This window comes from Etheostoma spectabile, chromosome 7 (genome assembly GCF_008692095.1).
Source record: "Etheostoma spectabile isolate EspeVRDwgs_2016 chromosome 7, UIUC_Espe_1.0, whole genome shotgun sequence".
Taxonomy (NCBI): domain Eukaryota; kingdom Metazoa; phylum Chordata; class Actinopteri; order Perciformes; family Percidae; genus Etheostoma; species Etheostoma spectabile.
In genome coordinates, this window is record NC_045739.1 from 30,938,780 (window position 1) to 30,961,886 (window position 23,107).

Here is a 23,107-nt window from a genome sequence, read left to right on the forward strand (position 1 = left end):
CTGCTTATACTCTACACATTTGATTGAGGTTTTCCATACAGTCAGTAATATTGAAGGGAAATACATTTAAAAAAAAAAAAAAAAAAGAATCTTTCAAAAAAAGATCATGCACATTTATGTCCAAGATGTACATTTAGAGAAGAAATCCTTATTTTTAATAGCCCAGAATTGCCTTATAAATAACATGCTAAATAACTAATTACTTTGAATTATTTTGCAGATGTGTCTTCAAAATGTGCCTACATCGGATAACAAGTGAATGACTTAAACTGGAGAAAAAAAGGTAAGAGTTCAGTGTGGGCACTATTAAAGCAGCCATAAAGAAAAGTTATTGGTTTAACCTCAGAAATAGCCTAATGTTTAAAACTATGTGTGTCTGTTGACTAACTATAAATATGTATCAGACTTTAGGGGGGCGCCTGTGTGGAGGATGAGCACTACATGTCTGCTTGTTGTGGAATGAAGGTGAGTAATTAAAGGAGATGATTAAGGAGAGACTACCCACCGAAATAAAAATATTTTTTATTATGTAACACTTAACGAAAAGACAAGAAGAAACGTGATGGTGTGCACATATTACACACATGATCTCAGGTTATGTGAGCAGTGAACAGCTTTAGCAACTATTTGATTAACTCATGTAACATTATTAAAACTAACTTTATAACTCGTTGAGGGGATTTAAATACTGATTACCCTTGCTGAGTTATGTTTTGAAGGTCTGTAGATGTGATATGTCTGAATGTCTTCTATGACCCTTCTTCATCTGCAAGCGGCCTCCATTAAATTCTGTACACTTTTCAGTGACAGATCAGGTCATACTGATATAAGTTAAGTTCTTCACCACACATACATTCTGGAATAGGAGCTCTGTTTGCATGTATTTAACCCTCATGTTGTCCTTGAGTCAAATTTGACCCATTAAAAAATGGGTCCTCAAAATAAGCACTGAAAATGTCAAATCATTTTGGAAAAAACATCCAAAAAGCACCCACAACCCTGAAAAAGTGTCAAAAATGTCGGAAAAGTGACATTAATGCTGAATTAAAAAAAAGAAGTCATGGTTGACAGGAAGACAACACAAGGGTTAAACCAATCACAATGGTCTTGGGCGGCGCTAAGTTCCGGACGCAGCAGCAGTGGCTCAGCAAAATACTGCCAGGTGCTCTTGAGCAACGCAATTGCTCAGGGCACTGGTCCAGCACTGGCAACCCACTCACTCTGACATCTCTCCATCGTTTGCCCAGCATATGGTATATGAGCAAGAGAGTCAAAGTTATCATAGAAGTAGTATGTCCCAATTGTATGCATACAACAGTACATTCATTGTAAGGGTAACTGCAGTACATACTGAAAGTAAATAGAAAAGTACACGGTTTGGAACTAAGCCTCAGACAGGACTCCCCCTGTGCAGTTAGGTGTTCAGTGCCTTGCTCAGCGGCACCTCTGCAGTGCCCAGGAGAGGAACTGGCACCTTTCTAGCTACCAGTTCACACTGTTTCACACCTGCCAAGCCCAGTCCCCCATTGTTGGAGCTCTGCCGCCTGGCTGGAGTCGTGGTTAATCTCCTTGGTAGTTTGAAAACTTCAAACAGATCCTGTTGTCTTTTAAGCTTGTTGGTGATGCTAACAGCAGTAAAGCCTGTTGACTCTGTTTATCAATCAGTACAGACACGACACACAAGAAATAGCAGGTCCTCCTGTAAAAGCTTCAGTACTACAGTGGGGAAATAATGTAAAAGTCCTGCATTCAAACTTTGACTCAAGCAGTATTAGCATAATGGTTTAAAATGATCAAAAGTAAGTTCTCATGCAGAATGGCCACTTTTTCATATGATGGATTTATTATTACTGATGCAATTATGCCTCGGGTAGAATTGCCCTTTTCTAGTTGGTTGAGGTGGATCATTGTTATTACTGTATGCAGCTTCATCAGCAAACTTCTAGGCATTTCTCTCCAAACATAAGTCCTAACAACCAGTGCCTGAATTAGACCAACAAAGGTGCCTGTATCCTAAATAAGCAGTTGCATGACATGAATATTGCATGTGTCTTAAATATATTTGTATTTGTACATATCTTGATCTCATATCGACTATTCACCCATTCAATCTAAGGAGCCTGGTTCAACTACCAGTCACAGTAGAATGGCTGCAGTGTTCTGAATGTCTGATTTTTAATTGGATTGCTTGCTTTTTTCCATATGAATCGTGATATGTTGCATACTTCAGTAAAAACCTATTAATAATACTTTTAATGACAATTAGAAGTAGGGGTGCTACTCAGTACTGGTGAGTACTGCACTGCTAACAACTTTATTTAGCTCTTCTGCAGTAAAATCTAATAGCTGTCAGATAGGTGGAGGAAAATAGTGTACTGAAATGCAATGAAGCACAAAGTAGTAAAAAATGAAATACCCAAGTCAAGTACACCTCATGAATAGGCCTATTTGACTCTATGGGAAGTCTACAGTGCTTGTCGACCAGAGGATGTAATATACTGTAATTGTGCAGTAATTATCTGGCCGCAGGACTGGGACTCCGCTGTAATATTTTTTAATCACACTGGCGTTTTGGATCCACTTCTGGAAGTGTAGCATCTCTGGGTGTGTGAGGACATTGTGAGGCGAGGATGTTAATCTTTGACAGCTTCATGGAGACATTGACATTTTAATATAATTTTTTTTGCATCAATATGATGCAGCACTTTACTTATTTGGGTGTTTTTATTTAAACTAATAATAATAATCATAATGTACACTTTATTCATCCTGCAAGGGGAAATTACAAATTACACTCTGTTGTAATTACACACATTACACACAGGCCTGAATTACACACACATGCTCAGTCATGCACTAATGGAGAGATGTCAGAGTGTGGGGGGGGTGCATGGAAAGTCGCCCCGAGCAGTTGGGGCCTTGGTGTCTTGCTCAAGAGCACCTTGGCAGTGCCCAGGAGGTGAACTGGCACCTCTCCAGCTACCAGTCCACCACCATGCTTTGGTCCGTATGAGGACTTGAACCGGCGATCCTCCGGTTCAATATACCACAATATTTACTGATGTTTGGATTTAAAGCCAAGGAAGACTATCCATAAGTATGTCCACTATAATTATATGTCCGCTATAATTTTACAAACCATTTTACTTTTCGGGTGTTAAAATCCCCCGAGTTTAACGCTCTTAACGCGCCTGGAGTTTAACGCCGCCCAAGACGATTATGATTGGTTTAAAGAAATGCAAACAACCCGAGCGGTTTTTTATTCCAATCCCAGAATGAATATGAGGTGTAGCCAGACCTCTTCCACAGCGCTGTGAAGAAAGGTCTGGCGATGTGAGACTAATAAGCCATTGGGGAGCTCCAAAGCTTTTATAAAGGGCGCCTTATTACAAAGCGGCATCCTGCTGTCAAATAATAACCAATACTACTGATCACCATGCGTTTCAAAATGGCAGTCACTTTCCCTCAAGCCTTCCAAACTGACTGTCCGTACCTGCGCACGCGCGTGCACATCTTGCTGTTTTGAATGAATCGTGCGGTTTTGGATAAGCTGCGCAAACGCGTCGTTTTCTACGTGAACCTGTAGCTGCGTGCAGCAATGAGTACTGCAGCATCCTGGACTCCAGTCTCAATGAGCGCCTGTGACACTGGCAACAAGCCCTCCCCTCACCTCTCTCCATGGATGTAATCTCTGTCTCTGACTTGACAACAGGTACTTTTAAGATCTCAGACAAAGTAATCTCTCCAGACCTGGGCGAGCCTTTGGCAGGAGAGTCAGAGCAGAGCTCCTACAGCGCAGAGTATCTGGGTAAGTCTCAGCCCCTCTCTACTTTATCAATACATCTCAAATCTGGTGTTTAATTTAAACACCTGCAGTTTTTCAGCTTGCAATCATGTTCAGGGCCAGTGGTGTTAGGGTTAGTCATTTGCATTCCGTGCGTAATTTGGGGTGTAGTTTGGCGACTTCTGCGTTAACATTGAACATCATGTGTCATTGTATGAGACCAAACTTGCCTGTTTCACTATTGCTAAGACGGGAGAGCTCTTTGGTTCAAGCCTGATGTGAATATCTGATCCGTCCGATTTCTTTGCCGCAGAGGGATCTTTCCGCGGATGCCGCAGCCAACTTGGTGTTGTAGCGTGAGAGTAGAGAAGAGGGGCTGCAGAACACCCACTGCCCGCCACTATCACATCACACACAGTCTCTTTGCTTTCTGCGTTATTACCATGCTGTCATTGACGCGTCAGGGTAAAAAAAAACACAACCTCGCTAATACTACTAACAGTAGGACTCATCTGCAGAATAAATATAATGTGGAAATAATTTTGCACAATTTAAAACAACCAAGTAACCGCATGTGATGTGGAGTTGCTGCAGGGTTTGACTGCAAATGAGTTTTGCATCGCTGCTTCTGATTTAGAACAAATCAAATCTCCAGCATGTAGTGCGTAATTTACAGGGTGTGTGTGTGTGTGTGTGTGTGTGTGTGTGTGTGTGTGTGTGTGTGTGTGGTGTGTGTGTGTGTGTGTGTGTGTGTGTGTGTGTGTGTGTGTGTTGTAAAGACATTGTTTGAGACACTTTCAGAGATACATTAGAGTGTAAATGCCTTAAATGCACTATGCTGCAACATATGCATTGCATTATGCTGCAACATTAAAACATGTCAATGAATATGCATGGACTGGACAACATGACTACACAGAAGAGAAATGAAAGTGGGATTAATTCAAAAACTCATATCAGATTTTTTCACCCTTATCTGTTGCTCATAAATTCAAAGGGCCACATGTAGAAAATGTATTTGAGTTCTGAGGGGTTTTTCCCTCAGAATTCTGACTTTAAACTTTTAAACTCAGAATTCTGACTATAATTATTTTTCCACATATGGCCATAGTTTATGTTCAACATGTATATTTACTGTGGTAGTAAATCGAGACATTTATTCTGCATTTGAAGTTTGTTCGAGGCTATCATCCGGTATTTATAGCCTATACCTGTGAACGGGTCAATTCTACAGATCAACAGCTACTAATCCCTTACATAAGAGAAAGTAGGACAGGAAAGCAAATTGGGTAACCTGCTCATTTAAACTGTTCCTAATCCTTCTCAGTACATACAGTTTAATTGGATGAATCATTCCTCCTAATCCGGAGGGAAAAGTTTATAATTTAAGTAAAGACAAATATTTGGCTTTGTTTAAAAAAAATCAAGACAATAGATGTCTCTTACTTTTCTCCTTGTTTGACATCTCTGACAGATTATTTATCCTCACACTGCAGTATAGTGTCAATTGGCCCTGGTTACATATCAATATTATATCAACATCAAAATGTGAGGCTAGATATCGTCCTAAATTGTGGATATCGTAGTGTCTTGTTGTTTTTAAAGCAAAACTAAAGCACTTTTCCCGTTTTGGTCCCCCTACAGGTTAGAAGCGGAATTGTCCTTTACATTATATTATGCAAGTTTGCCAGATGGGGAAGCAGATCTGTAGTTTGAATGAGACATTACAACAGCGGTAATGGACAATTCCACTTCCAACCTGTAGGGGGACCGAAGTGGGAAAATGTCTTTAGTTTTGTTTTAAAGTCTGCATTACTGTAAAGTGATGTAATGTTCTGAACTTACCAGACTGACTAGCTGTTCTGTTATTTGCCTTTACCCATTTAGTCATAACCACTCCAGAAAGATCAGAAACTTTCTCTACCACAGAGTGTCTTGTCAGCTTGATGTTGGCAAAGTCAAGCTTCTGCTACAACAGGGTTCTAAGCCCATTGTAGGGAAAAAAATAATGTTACGGACTCGGGAGAGATGGGTAATATTCAGAGGAAAAACAATCTAATTTAAAGTAATTTTACAATTACTTTAAAAAAACAAAAGAACTTGGATATTCTCTGAGATTAAAGTGATAAATTTGGAGTTGGAAGGAATTAATCTCTGCAGTTTTCACCCTTTGCAAAGTCATCCAGTGGGCCTGATTGGACCCTTTGGCGGGTCGTATGACTCCAAAGGACTTGCTTCTTATGATAATGATTAGAGTGAGCCTGGACCTGTAACTAAGTACATTTACTCAAGTACTGTACTTAAGGACAAATGTTAAGGTACTTGTACTTTACTTGAGTCTTTTCTTTTCATGCCACTTTCTACTTCTATTCCGCTACATTTCAGAGAGAAATATTGTACTTTTTACTCCTCTACATTCATCTCACAGCATTAGTTACTAGTTACTTTACACATTAAGATTTTTGCACATAAAATCTTATGTTTTATTATAAATTAAACTAGCCAACAATATGAGGGCCTACAAGACCAGCTGAAATGATTAGACCATTAAACAAACAACTGTTTGGATCCTTTACACTTTCTACAATGTTTTTTGCAGAGTGGTAATAGCACTTTTACTTAAGTAAAGGATGTGAATACTTCTTCCACCTCTGACAATAAGCCTTATAAGAACTTAATATGGACTTACTGTTGACGTTGATTCTTTTCTTCCTCCCTAGTGAAAGGAATCCCTGTGGCAGCGCCTGCAGACATGGGTCGTCAAGAGGGTGACCACGTGTGGAAGAAGGTCACTGAAAACATCCACGAGGTTTTCGACTTCATGGAGGAGCTGGGATCGTAAGTGTGGTGTTACTTGTGTGCTATATCTATATCTATATTGATGACGTTCCACTTCTGGGATTGTTCAATTTCTGGTTCCTTTGTGTTGGCGTTCTAACCTCCGGTGGATTTCTGAGGACTATGGCTACCTGGTCCTCAGATCTCTGCAGGGTAAATCCAGACAGCTAGCTAGACTATCTGTCCAATCTGAGGACTATGGTTACCTGGTCCTCAGATCTCTGCAGGGTAAATCCAGACAGCTAGCTAGACTATCTGTCCAATCTGAGGACTATGGTTACCTGGTCCTCAGATCTCTGCAGGGTAAATCCAGACAGCTAGCTAGACTATCTGTCCAATCTGAGGACTATGGTTACCTGGTCCTCAGATCTCTGCAGGGTAAATCCAGACAGCTAGCTAGACTATTTGTCCAATCTGAGGACTATGGTTACCTGGTCCTCAGATCTCTGCAGGGTAAATCCAGACACCTAGCTAGACTATCTGTCCAATCAAAGTTTTCCATTCAATGTAAATCAGCTTGATTTATTTACATACCAAGTAGGGCTGGGCAATTAATCCAATTTTGATCGCGATTTCCATTTCGACTCCTTACAATCACAAGAACAATGCAATAGAGAAAAACGGTTATTTTGCACTATTTATGTTATATATTATATTATGTTTTGCAAGTTAATTTTTGTTTGAAGGGGAATTCAAAAAGTTCAGCGGGAAAAGTATTAAGGGAAATTTTACAGTTCAAGGTGTTTTGACTGTTGTTTTGTTTTTTTAGTTCTTTCCAAAAGTCAATGAGTAATCAAATAATCGTGGTTTCAATTTTGACCCAAATAATTGTGGTTATAAATTAGTTTTACATATTTGAGCAGTCCTATTCATTTAAGAGATCTTGTTCAGTTTTATACTGTAGAATTTCTTCCTGTAGTTCTTGGTACCTCTGGGAATATGAAGCGTTGCTTAAAAAAAAAGGAGACAAAATAACAATATAATTTACAACCTATAAAAAGAAGAAACCCAAACTACCCTAACCCTACCTAAGCGGTCTCAAGATATTTAATACAGTCTAATTTAATAGATAAAATGTTAAATGGATAAAACGCAATACACAGTAACCTATAACAAGTGAGAATAACAGTGGAAATAAAATCCAAAAGTTTTAGAAATCCCCAGCCGTTTGGAGTATTCAAGCTTTAACATGTTTAGCAGTAACCGTTGTCTTAGTCTCTTTTTAAAAGCAGACAAAGACTATTTTAATTTTAATAGTGTCAACCCTGATACTCAGCAGCTGGTCTTCTGGCAATCTGGCTGGTGAAAAGCAGATCCCAGGCCAACAGTTAATAAAGGCTGCCAGTGGGACATCTGTGTATTTCTGGAAAACAGAGGGGATCTGTACTGAGGGCCTCCTGAGTACAGTACAGGATATAATATGCGGCCCAATTAGTGTACAGCAATTACTTGTATTTCGCCCCAAACTTTGTTAAACAACTGCAAAAGTTTTATGCAAAAGGTGGGCAAAGATGTATAAACAGTACTTACTTGTGATAAGTATCAACAATCAATTTCAAGATAGAATGATGCTTGGTTTTTCATTCATTCAGTCCAGTGTGTAACTTTTGTAGTTGTTCATTATCAAAATCTGTGTTGCCCTTTCTCAAACTTGTCCTTTTTTTATGAATATTGACCACCACCATCAATTTCAAGTATTCCGATTGGCTTGGAATTTTATATTTGCGCTTGCATGAACAGGGGTAGACTCTCCATAGTCGCGCGCCATCCTGAAATACATTAGCCAGTAAGGGACATACAGAACATACTGCTCTGACTTTAGCGTTTTAGCTGTCACATGATAAACTCACAGCTGCTGCTAATGCTGCTAATGGGTATCGTAGCTTCCCGGCAAGTCTGAAGAAGGAAACATGGAGGACCACACGTTGTCTTAATACATTCTGCGCTGGAGTGGGACAAAAAAATCTACAGGGAAATTTCACATTGGACCTTTAAAGGGGCGGCCCTGCTTTACAATGACATTGCATTGAGACAGTTACAAAGACACAGAAAGGAAAAACAACACAGAAAAGAAAGCAACGCTCTCGATCTGTGAAGTGGATGTGCGCTAGCTCTTCCTGAGGCAGAAGACCAGAAAGGATCCTGGCCCAGACGGTGTGTCGCCATCCTGCCTGAAAATCTGTGCAGACCAGCTGGCCCCCATCTTCACTCAGATCTTCAACAGATCACTGGAGCTTTTGCACGTTCCCTCCTGCTTTAAACCCTCCATCTCTGGACTAAATGACTACAGGCCTGTCTCCCTGACATCTGTAGTCACGAAGTCCTTTTGAAAGACTTGTGTTGGCCCACCTGAAGGACACACAGTCCCCCTGCTAGACCCCCTGCAGTTTGCCTACAAGGTTCACAGGTCTATGGATGATGCAGTCAACTTGGGACTGGTTTTCATCCTGCAACACCTCAACTCCCCAGGGGCATATGCAAGGATCCTGTTGGTGGACTTCAATTCGGCGTTCAACACCATCATCCCGTAGTTCAACACCATCATCCCAGACATCCTCAGCACCAAACTCTCCCAGCTCATTGTACAAGCCTCCACCTGTCAGGGGATCACTAACTTCCTGCCTGACAGGAGTCAGCAGGTGAGGCTGAGGAACATCACATCCTGCACAATAACCCAGCAACACTGGCTCTAATCAGTCTGTTTACTGGTTCCACTTATTATTTATTCATCATTCTCTATTTCAAAGCTTTTCATACTGTTCAAATTGTAATTTAGTACTTATTTAATAGCATAATATTACTTATTCCAGCAACCTACACTATGCTTCATAATTATAATAACAGAATTACTAAATTACTCCAGCATACTTTGCACTCTTCATTGCACTATTGTCTCAACCTGTCTATACTGTTTCTGTTTATAGTGTGTATATATCAGTGTGTATATATTGTTTGTTTTGTATGAATAAGCACATTGTGAGCAATATGGTCCAAAGCAAAATTCCTCGTATGTGTCCTCATACCTGGCAAATAAAGCTGATTCTGATTCTGATAAGAACATAAAAAGCCACTAATTTTCCGAATTGGAAAACATTATTTGATTAACAGATCAGGACAACCAGAACGCAAAAGAAGATACAACAATGTACAAATAGAAGTTTGGAGGTCCAAAATCAGATTTCTAAAATGTCCAAAAGCAACAAGTGAGTTGATTTGGAGAAAGTGTTATTAAAGTTAAAGCCAGTCGGCAGTTTGCAATAAGATTAAGTATGGGGAACCAAACAGAGACACAAGAGCCCGTTGAAGGATTACCGTGACTGTCTGAGCTGCTGGAGGATTTGGCCGGACTGCCTTCTTCTCTGTTGAAGGTGTGACAGAGGGAACTCTCCTAGCTGTTTAGCCCATTCTCAGTTATGCAGTTTTTCGTCTTTGTGTCCCCCGTCACAATAAAAGGAAGAGAATCCAAAGGAGACAGGAGATTGCGTCAAACACTAAATAGAGCTTTTCCCTTTAGGCCTCATCACACTAGTTGTGTAAACAACATCCTTATTGTTTCCTGGCAATGAGGACGAAGTCTCTCAAAGGCTAAATGCAACTCTCAAAAGGCACAGAGCAATTTCATTCCCTTCACCATACCAACTCAAGTTAGCACGCCGGTGATTTGTGATTCCCCTTTTTATCTGGCGTTCATGTTCAGGGCTTGACTGATGATTTCTCTTGAGAGTCCCAATGAGGAGATCCGAGGACGTAAATGAGCTGCGGTAACCAAGGAGAAATCGGCTGAGCATGATAGGGCAGCATGTATGAGTGTGTGTGGTTACATTTGACACAATACACTTATTAGAAAACATGCAAAATGGGAAATAAAACTGACAACAGTTATGACTCGCGCTGTGCTGTTGAATGAATCCTCAGATATTCTAGGAGGCGTGTGTGTTGTTTCTCTTAGGGCTGCACAACATGAGAAAACGGATGTTAAAGTGTGCACAGTTTTTGGGATTTTCGGTTGCTAAAATACAACTAATTGCTTGTTTATATAAAAAAATGAATTTCCAACATTCTTTTATTGAACAAATAGAGCTTTAAATTAAATGTAAAAGGCTTCACTAAAAAAAGAATGACAGTTGCGTTTTAAAGTGCAGTTTTCTACTGATACTTTCTTTCAACGCAAAAAATCTCAGAGTATCTTTCGCAATATGTCGCAGGCCACCACGTTATGTTAATTGTGCCTGTTTATGTCATGATGACAATAATAAAACGATACATTGTGCGGCTCTAATCCTTATTAGAGGACAATCCTTCATCCTTCAGGTTCAATGCCGTCATTTTATAGGCAGGACTGTAGGAGCTTGTTGTTCCCAAGGATCCCTGACGCACACGCTCCGTTTCTGACCTTTGCACCTAGAGCTCTCAGCCTGCCACGGTTCTATTATGTCAGGGATAAAGCGCCTAATCCACCCGGTAGAACACCTAGTCCCAGTCACCGCTGAAGATAGCATGGACACAGAGCACTAAAATAAGCTGCTGACATGCAAAGAGTTAAGCCACAGAGGTATTCTCAGTTGAACCCCTTGATATCGCCATTTCTGGCATTGTGGTTATTTTCATTCTGATGTGCTCATGGTGATGAACATGATGCAACTATAAAAATGCATAAAAACAAAACAGACATTTTGTTCACACTTTAAGGTAAATGTTGCTAGCTTGGTTCTGTCTGAAGATGACAAGTCTCGCACTTATTCTCGGATGGCACTTTTGGTTTTTGTACAGATCTAGTTTAGCTGTCCCCCCCCCCCCCCCCCCCCCCCTCTCCTTTTTCCAGTTGTTATGCTAAGCTAAGCTGATGTCTCAAATTTTTCATCTTCCTACATAACTGTTTCTCAGACTGAATATAAACCCTCCTGTGATCCTCTGGGCTAATTTGACCCATTTTCAAAACGTTTTTGTATCAGAAAATTGGGTTTCTATCAACCAAAATGTAAAACAAATGGTCTAGACAAGTAAAATAAATGATCAGTTCACTACTCTTACTGAATATGGGTGTTTTATTGCATGTTATGGCATTTAAAAAAAAATTAAAAGGCAAAAGAACTTGGGAAAAAGCTTCAAAAATGACAGAAAAAGCTTCAAAAACGTTGGCAAAAAAAAAGCGCAGAGAAAGAAATCTTGGAAAAAACTGACAAAAACATTGGGAAAAGCTCAAAAACATCAGGTGACAAAAAGTGACAAAAATGTTCCTACAAAAGTTTGACCCAGAAAAAAATATATAGCCTGCGAGGAATTCTGAGTCTCAAAATCAGCAAAACTGTCAAATTCTGCACTGCAGCATTGCATAATTAAAGTATGAAAAACAGTTTCCATATGTTATTGGTGTGGTGCACAACAAGTCGCGCCAAAATTTGCCGTGACCCTAAATTGAAATGCAGGCCGGATCAAAATTAGCAGGGGGCCGGATTTGGCCCCCGGGCCTTGAGTTTGAAACACGTGCAGTACGGGGATTGACCAAACAAGATTTTGGACACTCTGAAAATATCGTCGCTTCTAATACGTCCCTGAAACAAACCCAGCACTCTGGAGAATAATAAATATATTCTGTATGCAACAGTATAAATACTGTACACAACATATCCTGTGGATGCAGTATATGTTGCATATAATGTTTCCATTGTTAAGAAACAAAAGCCCGCTCCATTTTTCAGGCTTTTTGCTCCTTTTACTCCTTAGGGAAAATATGACGACGTTGCATTGTTGTATACTGGAGTAAAATGTAGAGTACATGATATGCACCCTCAAATTAGCTGCGGAGAATTTGAACACCACTACAAAATGGCGAACACTCGATATAGAACACTATTTCTGGGCTAGGCTCCTGTTTAGCTTTGTTTCCTAGTGAGTCAGATTAGTCCCTGATGTGTTGCACCTGTTCCTCTGTCCTCATGTCTCCTGTCTCTCGTTACACCTTTGTTGCCTTGTGTATGTAGTCTGTGTGCTAACTTTGTCTGCTGTCAGTTTCCTTTGATGTTGTTCTGCTGGTGTCTTGTGCTCTGCTTTCTTAGTGTTTTCTGGTTTCCTCTCATTTTTGGCCTGGCATGCAACTTAAATTGTAAGTTTTGATAATTAAAATCATTCCCACTCTCTGCTGCCTCCTCGTTTCCTCTTTCACTTTGGGAGTATTGATGCACGTCCTGGAACCATTACTCTGTGCTGTTCAGATCCGTACCAGTTTACCTCCTGGGCACTGCCAAGGTGCTCTTGAGCAAGGCACTGAACCCCCAGCTGGGGCTCCTTTCCATGGGCAGCCCCCCCACTCTGAAATCTCTTCATTTAGTGCATGTATAGGTACTGAACATGTGTGTGTAATTCAGGCCTGTGTGTAATAACAACAGTGTAAATTGTAATTTCCCCTTGCAGGATTAATAAAGTATACTGTACATTATTATTATGTTATTAACAATTCCGTGATTCTAATAAAAGGGAAGACTCTGTGCTGTTTGAATGCAATCAGCGACTGCATCCTCAATAACTCACTGTGTTGTGTGTTATGAACAGGGGGGCGTTCTCCGAGGTGTACATGGTGAAGGAGAAGAAGACGGGGAAGATGTTTGCCATGAAGTGCGTGAAGAAGAAACAGAAGAAAGACCTCAATCTGGAGAATGAGATCGCCGTGTTGAGACGGTAATTAGCATTCTGAGCCTCCAGCTTTAATTTCATATTCTCTCAGTAGTCCAGTGTGGGAAAGGAACCACATTGATCAACTTTCTCTTTTCAATGTTATTTATGTTATGCAAATGTGTGAACTTAACATAATGAAAGCACCTTGTGTTTCTGAACAGAATCAAACACGACAATGTGGTGGGGCTGGAGGATTTATATGAAAGTTCGACCCATTACTATCTCCTCATGGAGCTGTGAGTTTTTTTTTTTTTTACATTTTTACATTATAATTTAATGCTATATTGTGCAACTATTTAATATTAATTTGTTACATTGAAGCCATTGCAAAATGAGTTGATACAAAGATAATTAAGCCAACTGTCAGTATGGCTATGTTTACTAAATGATGTAGTCCAGCGACTTTTACACGCAGAAACTCGAGTGATTTGATTTAACATCACCGCTGAGAAATGATAACAGCAGCATTCAGCTTTGGAGACAAAGAGGACATAAAAATGGCAAGATAATTATCTTCTGAAGAGGCCATAATGTTTATTTTAACCCTTTGTGTCTTCTTTGAATTGTATGGGATAAACACTACTGTGTGTGTGTGTGTGTGTGTGTGTGTGTGTGTGTGTGTGTGTGTGTGTGTGTGTGTGTGTGTGTGTGTGTGTGTGGTGTGTGTGTGTGTGTGTGTGTGTGTGTGTGTGTGTGTGTGTGTGTGTGTGTTTTGTGGTGGAGGGGGTGACCCGACAGTGTTTTTGTCTTTAATTCTTCATCATGGTGGCGACCAAAACTGCGCACTATAGCTTTAAATGAGCAGATGAGCTCATTGAACCGGGATCTAAGATCCCATTGTGATGGTGGTGGTGTCTTCTTCCCAGAGTTGCCGGCGGTGAGCTCTTTGACCGCATACTGGACCGGGGGGTGTACTCGGAGAAGGATGCCAGCAGCGTGATCCAGCAGGTGCTTCAGGCCGTTAGCTATCTGCACGAAAACGGCATCGTGCACCGTGACCTCAAGGTACGAATCATAGCGTAAAGATTGATTGTTACAAAGTGTTTTTACGCCTAATACACTTTTGTGAGAAAGCCACATTGAATTTATTGACTCTGTTACATGTCAGTTTATTACTTTGTATCTATCTGAGATAGTTTGCTTATATTGCTGCTTTAGAAGAATATTGTACTAAATATAGAAAAGGTTCATGCATTCTTATGCAAGGTTTAAATGACCTTTAATTTATGAAGTAACTTGACCACCAAAAACCACCTACCCTCGCATTGCATGACCTATCTCCACAGCACTGTGGAGAAAGGTCTGGCTACACCACAGATTTATTCTGGGATCGGAGGAGTAAAAACACTCTGTGTTGTGTGCATTTATTTAAACCAATCACAATTGTCTTGTTTTGGTGGAACATTTTCACCCCGCGAAAGAAAACGCCACGTCCAATATTAAATGAAGTTAACTGTTCACACACTACAGTAACATTAAAATCAGCTGATCCATGGTTAAACTTCATTATCTCTTACCAGTGTATCTCCGTGTGTACTTCATCCACAACAATCTCATCAATGGCTCCCAAAATGTCCCAGTTAGACGCCCTGAACATATTCTTTGTAAATCTTTACAATCATTCCTCGAATAAACCAAGTAGGCCTGCCTTGTTGCACCATCCACATTTTTCTTCAAAACTGGCCGTTGTCAGCGTGTAGCTTGCACACAAAGAGCAGAAGGTGAGGGCCATCTGATGTCAGGCAATTATCCTGGAAATGTACTTGATCCAGACTACAAAGCACCTACAGTCCCTGACAAAAGTCTTGTCGTTTGTGTACAAATTGACCTGAAGTGCCGCTGAAATATTTCTAATCAAGATTTATTTACAAAGAATTGGCTCTTTAATCCCAACAGCTTTTGTAAAAATGTTTCAGTGCAAAAAAACTGTCAAAAAGTATTCTAATATTCACAGCTTGGTAAAGCCCATTGAGTAAATTTTTTGCAAAGACATAAGTGTTGTCGCCTTGTCATATGAGCTTCACCTGTGAATAATAATGGATCAATCAGGTCTCAGTGTGTATAAAACAACCCCAGTACACTAGACCTTCACATCAACTGCAACTAGACCTCTGCAAACATGCCTAAGATTCACCTGAGACTAAAGTTTGGATTATCAAGAGGCTGAAGACCAGATCCACTGCTGATGTGGCAGACACCTTCAATGTGTCTCAGCGTCAAGTACAGAGGATTAAAAAAAACTTTGAAGACACTGGAGATGTTTTTGACAAGCCCAGGTCAGGCAGACCCCGCAAGACAACTGCTCGAGAGGAACCGTTTGTTGCTCGAAATTCCAAGGCCAGCCCATTTTCCACGCAGCAGAGCTCCACGAGACCTGTCCCCTGAAGTCCCTGTGTCAACCAGAACGGTTTGTCGGATTCTGTCTTGAAATGGCCTCCATGGCGAATCAGTGCCCAGAAGCCAGCACTAAACAAAAGACAATTGAAAAACCCGTGTGGTATTTGCCAAGGCCCACAGCTTGCTAAAAGGATGGACGCTGGAGAAGTGGAGAAAGTGGATTTTTCAGAGGAATCTTCTGTTGAATTACACCACAGTTGCCGCAAATATTGCAGGAGACCTACTGGAGCCCGCGTGAATCCAAGATTCACCCAGAAAACAGTGAAGTTTGGTGGCGGAAAAATAATGGTGTGGGGTTACATCCAGTATGGGGTGTGCGAGAGATCTGCAGGTGGAAGGCAACATCAATAGTCTCAAATACCAAGACATCTTAGCTACCTCTTATATTCCCAACCATAAAAGAGGCCAATTCTCCAGCAGGATGGTGCTGCCATCGCATACTTCCATCTCCACTTCAAAGTTCTCAAGGCGAAGAAGATCAAGATGCTCCAGGATTGGCCGGCCCAGTCACCAGACATGAACATCATGGAGCGTATGTGGGGTAGGATGAAAGAGAAGCAATGGAAGACGAAACCAAGAATATTGATGAACTCTGAGGGGCATGCAAGACTGCTTTCCTAGCTATTCCTGATGACTTCATCACACACATGTCTGAATCCTCGCCAAACACGCATGGATGCAGTCCTTCAAGCTCATGGAAGTCTACAAGATATTACATTGGATCTCACAGCACCACTATTTAATTATCTGACATATTTTAGTATTTGTAGTAAATTTGTTCAATTATGTATAGGCGACAAAACGTTTGTCTTGCCAAAATTTGACCTTTCTGTCTTGTTTTAACTAATAAATCTTTTTTAGTGAAACTAATTATTCAGTGCATTGAACATCATTTGGGAGGGTTTTAGCTTTTCATATGAGCTATTTCTTACACCAGTTGATTAATTAAAAGTCAGGTTAATAGCAGGTGTTTCTACAAAATAGATAAGCGACAAGACTTTTGTCAGGGACTGTAATCCATCCATCAATCATCCACACCTGAGTATCCTTCATTTAAATATTCTTAATATGACAATTCTTCCTTTAGAGCTTGAAGAAATAGTTTGACATTTTAAACTCTTATTTGCTTTCATGTTAAGAGTGCATGCATGAGAAGAGCCATATCACTCTAATATTGCTACGGTTAGCATACGTTATGTTAGCTTAGCATAAAGGCTAGAAGCAGGAAACCAGCTATTCTGGTTCTGTCCAAAGTTTGAATACTAGCACCTCTAAAATCTCTCATTAACACATAATGTCTTTTTTGTTTAATCCGTACAAAAACAGTATAAATGTAAAGGTATAAATGTGTAGGTATAATACATATATATGTAAACATGTGCAATATGTATAAACTTTTGATTTAACAGGGGGTTACGTATCTGATAATGTATTTCTCTGTAGCATCATACTTATTCATCTCATCTAACTCTCAGCAAGAAAGCAAATACACATATTTCTCAAAAATGAAAGAGATTGCGAGACGTTTAGTGGTAAAGCTTTATTTATACCAATGTAATTTTGACACAAAGTGGAATACGACACTTTGAGAAGTTGTTTGTGGAGAAGATCAGTGTGTGTACAGCTCTCCTGTCTGTGTGTCCCTGTGTAGCCAGAGAACATCCTGTACTTCAGCCAGGATGAGAACTCCAAGATCATGATCAGTGATTTTGGGCTTTCCAAGATAGTGGAGAGCGACATTATGTCGACCGCTTGTGGCACCCCGGGATACGTAGGTAAGGAGACCATCTTTGTCTCTGTAATGAATGATGTATGTAAGACACACAGCACAGACAATATGCAATATTTATAGCCACATACAGGCCTGATTAGAGAAATCATTGCCATAGCTTTGACCTTTTTTTTTCTTCTTCTTCTCACTTTCAGCACCTGAGGTTTTGGCACAGAAGCCCTACAGCAAGGCAGTGGACTGTTGGTCTATTGGAGTTATCACCTACATCTTGTAAGAATGAAGCCATGGTGAATGTGTGTCCAAATTAGTAGGCTGAGTTATTGAGGAAAGCAAAAATTGGAATTCTAAGATTGTAAACCGGTTAAGGTTATTTTGTTAACCCCTTTTGTTTTTCTTTCCCGTCACCATTGAAACACTATTAGCGCTTTTTCGACCATTTTTGTCACTTTTTCATTGTTGTGGGTGCTTTTTTCGATGTTTTTTTCAAAGTTGTTTAATTTTTCTAATGGTGACGTTTCAGCCTCATTTCAATCCCATTGTTTGTATAAAAAAAAAAAAAAAAAAAGGGTCAAATATCCCGGGGGCAACAGAGGGTTAAGTGGAGGTAAATTTTAAATGCGCTGGGGGCTGCATTTTAAAGCAGGCCCAAGCTACTACTGTACTGCCGAAAAACTCTACGTATTGGCCCTAGCCCCACCTAGAGATCTCTACACTGCTGTCTGCCTGCACACTTTGTACAAAAAAAATGGTGGACTTCCTTTTTTCCCTAAATAATATGCTTTTGGTTTCAATCTGGGATATCCCCCTTTTTTTTCGAAAAAGGAAAAAAACGTTCTCGAAGATCAAAGGGGGTACTTTATGCCCTTCTGGGGTGACATTTCGAACTGGTAATTTCCCTAAAAATTTGCACAGACATGTGGAGCCTTTTTTATTCCTCCATACGCCTCAGCAGACCAAATTTTAAAAATTGGGCTAAACCGCAAAAAAGTTTTTTCTAATTTGGTTTAACATTGAAGGGCTGGAAAACATATAATACCATAATTGTCAATTTCTTTAAATTTTGAAAAAACAAATGTTTTTTTATAATAAAGTGGGGGTTTACTTCATAGGGGTTCCTTTGGATTACTTTTCGGTGCTGTATCCAAAAAAAAGTACCTGGAATTCATTAAAATTAAAGGTTGGGTTTTAAAAAAATATTTTTTAAAATTTTAGTGAAAAACACAAAATATTGTTAATGGCCATATTTCTAAGACAGTTAAATGTATAGCAACATTTGGAATCGCTACAGGCCTAACCCAAGCCCTAACGTGTGTGTGTGTGTGTGTGTGTGTGTGTGTGTGTGTGTGTGTGTGGTGTGTGTGTGTGTGTGTGTGTGTGTGTGTGTGTGTGTGTGTGTGTGTGTGTGTGTGTGTGTGTGTGTTGTGTGTGTGTGTGTGTGGTGTGTGTGTGTGTGTGTGTGCGCCCTTTTAATCTGCAGCTAAAGATTTCATCCGTAACATGATGCAGAAGAATCCCAGCATGCGCTACTCCACCGACCTGGCGCTCCGACATCCCTGGTTAGTGTCAATCATCAGCGTGGGCGGGCTCTGATACAATAATTAATAAATAATGGTTATGATCAGAGGTGGAAAGTGACAAATTACAATTGCTCACGCTACTGCAATTCAGTAGGTTTTTTGAGTACTTCTACTTTTTAAAGTAGTTTTTAAAGTATTCTACTTAGTTACATTTGAAATTGCATCCGTTATGGAGTAATAGAATGTAATATAAATATCAAAAATGCAAGACAAAAAGCCCCGCAAACTACCCAGCATGTTTCATACCAGAATTTTTATTTCACTTGAGTTAAATTTCATCAAAGTAACATTACTTTTGCTGAAGTAGAATACTGTTGTACTCATTCCACCTTAATAAGTTTTGAAGTGTACAATTGTCCCACCTTTTTACCCTTAAACTCATTTTATAATAAGTAAATAATTACAACTGCAACATAGTTGCATTTCTTGAGCAGGCTGTTCTTTTTACAGGAAGTGTTTTGACATGAAACAATACTTTTTATTTAATGAATGTTATAGAAACCTTAAAGATTACATAGTTAGTTTGCATTGCATTATTGTGCAGCTCTAATCCCAGACACCAGTTATAACTTTTCTACAAGGGACAGTTAAAGAAAATGTGGAAACATTTTAATGACACTAAAAACAAAAAAAATAGGTCCGATGTGCAGGAGTGTATGCACACAACGTTGGGCCACACAGGCACCTCAGGACTAACATCCACCTTGAAATACTGTCTATTTAAATGCTCTGTTACATCATCTGTTTTACAGGATTATCGGAAAGACGGCCCGGAGTCAGGACATCTACTATTCTGTCAGCGTTCAGATCCAAAAGAACTTCGCCAAGTCCAAGTGGAAGGTCAGTCCTGATTTCTTGGCTCTGATGTGGTAAGCTCATTGAGGACCTGCCGTATTAACCAGGAGCCTACCTAAATCCTTCCTGATTAAGGACAGTTTAATAGATGTAATTCTGTAATCAACCCACTGATGGTTGATATTGTGCTGTTACAGTCAGGGGAAGGAAAATGCACTTGATTGTTTAGCAGAACAAAAAGGCTCTAAAATATGAATCTATCGTCCAGAAAATCTAGTGTATGGGGCAGTGGTGGAAGAAGTGTTCAGTTCCTTAAAATCCTGCATTTAAAATGTTACTTAAGTAATCAAGAAAATGTACTAAAAGTATTAAAAGTAAAAGTACTTGATGAGGAAAAATCCTTCCATTGTAGAAAGTGTAAAGGATACAAACAAGTGTGTTTAATGGTCTCATCATCTCAGCTAGACTTGTAGGCCCTTATATTGTTGGCTAGTTTAATTTATAATAAGACATAAGATTTTATAAACTACATTTGTTTTGTGGGCAAAGATCTTAAAGTGCTCATATTCTGCTAATTTTCAGGTTCATAATTGTATTTTGAGGTTGTACCAGAGTAGGTTTACATGGTTTAGTTTTCAAAAAACACCAGATTGTTGTTCTGTTTTAGCTACAGAGTGAGACATCTCACATCTGTTCCATTGTACCTAGGTAAGGACTACTAGCCAGTCAGGAGCAGAGTATGAGGGTCCTGACAGTACCTAGGTAAGGACTACTAGCCAGTCAGGAGCAGAGTATGAGGGTCCTGACAGTACCTAAGTAAGGACTACTAGCCAGACAGGAGCAGAGTATGAGGTCCCTGACAGTACCTAGGTAAGGACTACTAGCCAGTCAGAAGCAGAGTATGAGGCCCTGACAGTACCTAGGTGAGGACTACTAGCCAGTCAGAAGCAGAGTATGAGGGCCCTGACAGTACCTAGGTAAGGACTACTAGCCAGTCAGGAGCAGAGTATGAGGGCCCTGACAGTACCTAGGTAAGGACTACTAGCCAGTCAGGAGCAGAGTATGAGGGCCCTGACAGTACCTAGGTAAGGACTACTAGTCAGTCAGGAGCAGAGTATGAGGGCCCTGACAGTACCTAGGTAAGGACTACTAGTCAGTCAGGAGCAGAGTATGAGGGCGTGCTATGCTAACAGCTAGGCTAGCATTATAACGTGTTACAAAGTGATGCAAGTTCGTCGCAGAAGTAAAGGCTGGACTACAATAGAGCTGTTTGAGCAGTGTTTTCTATTGGGGGGGGGAGTTTGGGCTTTTTTACTTTGTAAACCTATGACATGCACACCAAAAAAAAAATATATATATATATATTACAATAAGGGAAAGGGAAAAAGTCAAAAGCATAATATGAGCACTTTAATTTGTTAAGTAACTAAAGCTGCCAGATAGTAGAGTAGAGGAGTAAAAAGTACAATATTTCTCTTTGAAATGTAGCGGAGTAGAAGTAGAAAGTGGCATCAACAGAAAAGACTCAAGTACCTTCAATCTGTATTTAAGTACAGTACTTGAGTAAATGTCCTTAATGAAATTCCCCCGCTGGATTTGGGGTTGCAGAGTGTCAGTCTCCGTCCTCCAGACGTCATCATGCCGTTACTGTAGAGCAAAGCTTTGTGTTGTGTGTATAGCTCTCAGATCTCTGTTTAAAACCTCTGGTCTGTGTTCTCTTCCCAGCAAGCCTATAACGCCGCAATAGCCATCAGCCACATGAAGAGGCTGCAGCTGGCCCACTCGGAGCAGGCCGTGAGGCAGACCAGGATCCCAGACATCCAGGTGGTCGACTTGTCCTCCCCGAAGAAAAGCCACACACGTCTCGATCCAGACAAACTGGAGCAAAAGCTGCCGGGGTTCAACGGCACGGTGAACGGGACGAATCACATGACCCTGGACCCAAAGAGCCATTATCACACACTGAAGACCACTCAGAGTCAGGCCGTCCCGCATCACGCCCCCTCTATGGCTGAGCAGAACAAGAACATCTACCACTCGGAGCCCGCCAACCTCAACGGGTTGGTAACACCTCCACCTGATGCCGGGGACGCTGGCTTTGCTTTGTGACATCCCAGCAGGGCCGAGGCATGCTGACGCTTTTCTCCTCTGCTTTCAGGTATGGGAAAACCTGTGACAGCAAGACTGTACAGACCGGAGTGTGCTCCGTCATGTGATGGCTGCAGGACGTTTCCATGGAAACATTTTACTTGGTAGGTCCATTAGCATGTCATACAAATATACAAATATAATTGTACTTGCTGTGCATGTTCTGCGTAGTTTCTGCTGGTGTCTCACCCTGAGTGTGTGTTCTGCCCTCTGCAGGTCAGTGTTGCTGTGCTGACTCAGCGTGGAGCTGTTTTGTGTCAGCCGGCCCCCTTCCCCCCCCCCCCCTCGGTTTCGGGAATGACAGGTGGTTGATCCTCCGACGGCCCAGACGGTCTGCGAGGTCCACACAGTCAGTGGGACTTTTTATATTTTGGAAAGAGTGCCTATGAAGCTTCCCGACAACCACACAAACACACACACACACAGACGCACACACACAGAAGACTCACTTTAACTCAGACGCACAGGGTAGACTAGAGGGAAACTGAATGTCCAGCTAGCCTCCGATGTCATCAAGGCTTTAAAATCATCACTTCCTGTTTTAGTTTTTATCAGGGAGACTTCCTTCATAGTGTCCAGGTTTATTAGGACTGGGGTTACATGTTTAAGAAAATACACACAATGCAATAAAACAAGTTATTGTACTTCACGTGTTGAATATTATTCTTTAGCTAACCTCCATAAACGTAATGAAATGTATGGAAATATGCATGCTTACTGGTTCAAATAAGCCATACTGGTATAATCCATTCTGTGTTAATTGCTTGTTGTTTGTGTGTTTTTTCTAAAGTATTTTCTTCTTATTTTTTATTAAATGATAATTATTTAAAAAAAGCTATAAGACAAAAACAGTATATGTTTAAGGTGATAAATCATTACCAGTGTAAATATCACGAGTATATCCATAACTTGCCAACTCCTAGCTCTCACATGCCATCAAGCTGCTAGAATATGAACGTTTATTCATTTATATTCACTGTAATAGATGTTTCTCATCTTATTGTATGCTCATTAATAAAGCATTTTTCCTGCCATTTTGTTCGTCCTGATTCTCTCTATCCTTTATGGAAAAATGACTCCACACAAACCATTGAACAATATATAATTAATACATAAAATGGAATAATTATAAAAAGCTCTTGCCAATTTTGCATAAGACGGTAT

The 23,107-nt window shown here is 40.3% G+C and overlaps 1 protein-coding gene across 2 annotated transcripts; it reads left to right on the forward strand.

Annotated features, from left to right (window-relative positions):
- Positions 1-3,581: 3,581 nt before the first annotated feature.
- On the forward strand, positions 3,582-22,785 carry camk1gb (calcium/calmodulin-dependent protein kinase IGb). 2 transcript variants are annotated; one of them, XM_032521221.1, is made up of 13 exons: positions 3,582-3,808; positions 6,505-6,622; positions 13,172-13,297; positions 13,456-13,530; positions 14,161-14,299; positions 17,343-17,466; positions 17,618-17,693; positions 18,213-18,310; positions 18,901-18,979; positions 19,753-19,840; positions 21,521-21,855; positions 21,954-22,047; positions 22,160-22,785. In XM_032521221.1, the coding sequence occupies exons 1-12, from the start codon at positions 3,679-3,681 to the stop codon at positions 22,009-22,011; spliced, it is 1,446 nt and encodes a 481-aa protein (XP_032377112.1). In that variant the 5' UTR covers positions 3,582-3,678; the 3' UTR covers positions 22,012-22,047; positions 22,160-22,785. The 2 variants fall into 2 exon arrangements, with proteins under 2 accessions (XP_032377112.1, XP_032377113.1); XM_032521222.1 differs by having other exon boundaries at positions 3,664-3,808; positions 6,511-6,622.
- Positions 22,786-23,107: the final 322 nt, after the last annotated feature.

What these genes read in the sequence shown, in the direction of transcription:
- camk1gb (XM_032521221.1), top strand. Translation starts at nt 3,679, where the DNA reads ATGGATGTAATCTCTGTCTCTGACTTGACAACAGGTACTTTTAAGATC. An exon ending in GAGATCGCCGTGTTGAGACG is followed by an intron (nt 13,298 to 13,455) that starts GTAATTAGCATT and finishes GTTTCTGAACAG; the next exon opens with AATCAAACACGACAATGTGG. An exon ending in CTGGCGCTCCGACATCCCTG is followed by an intron (nt 18,980 to 19,752) that starts GTTAGTGTCAAT and finishes TCTGTTTTACAG; the next exon opens with GATTATCGGAAAGACGGCCC.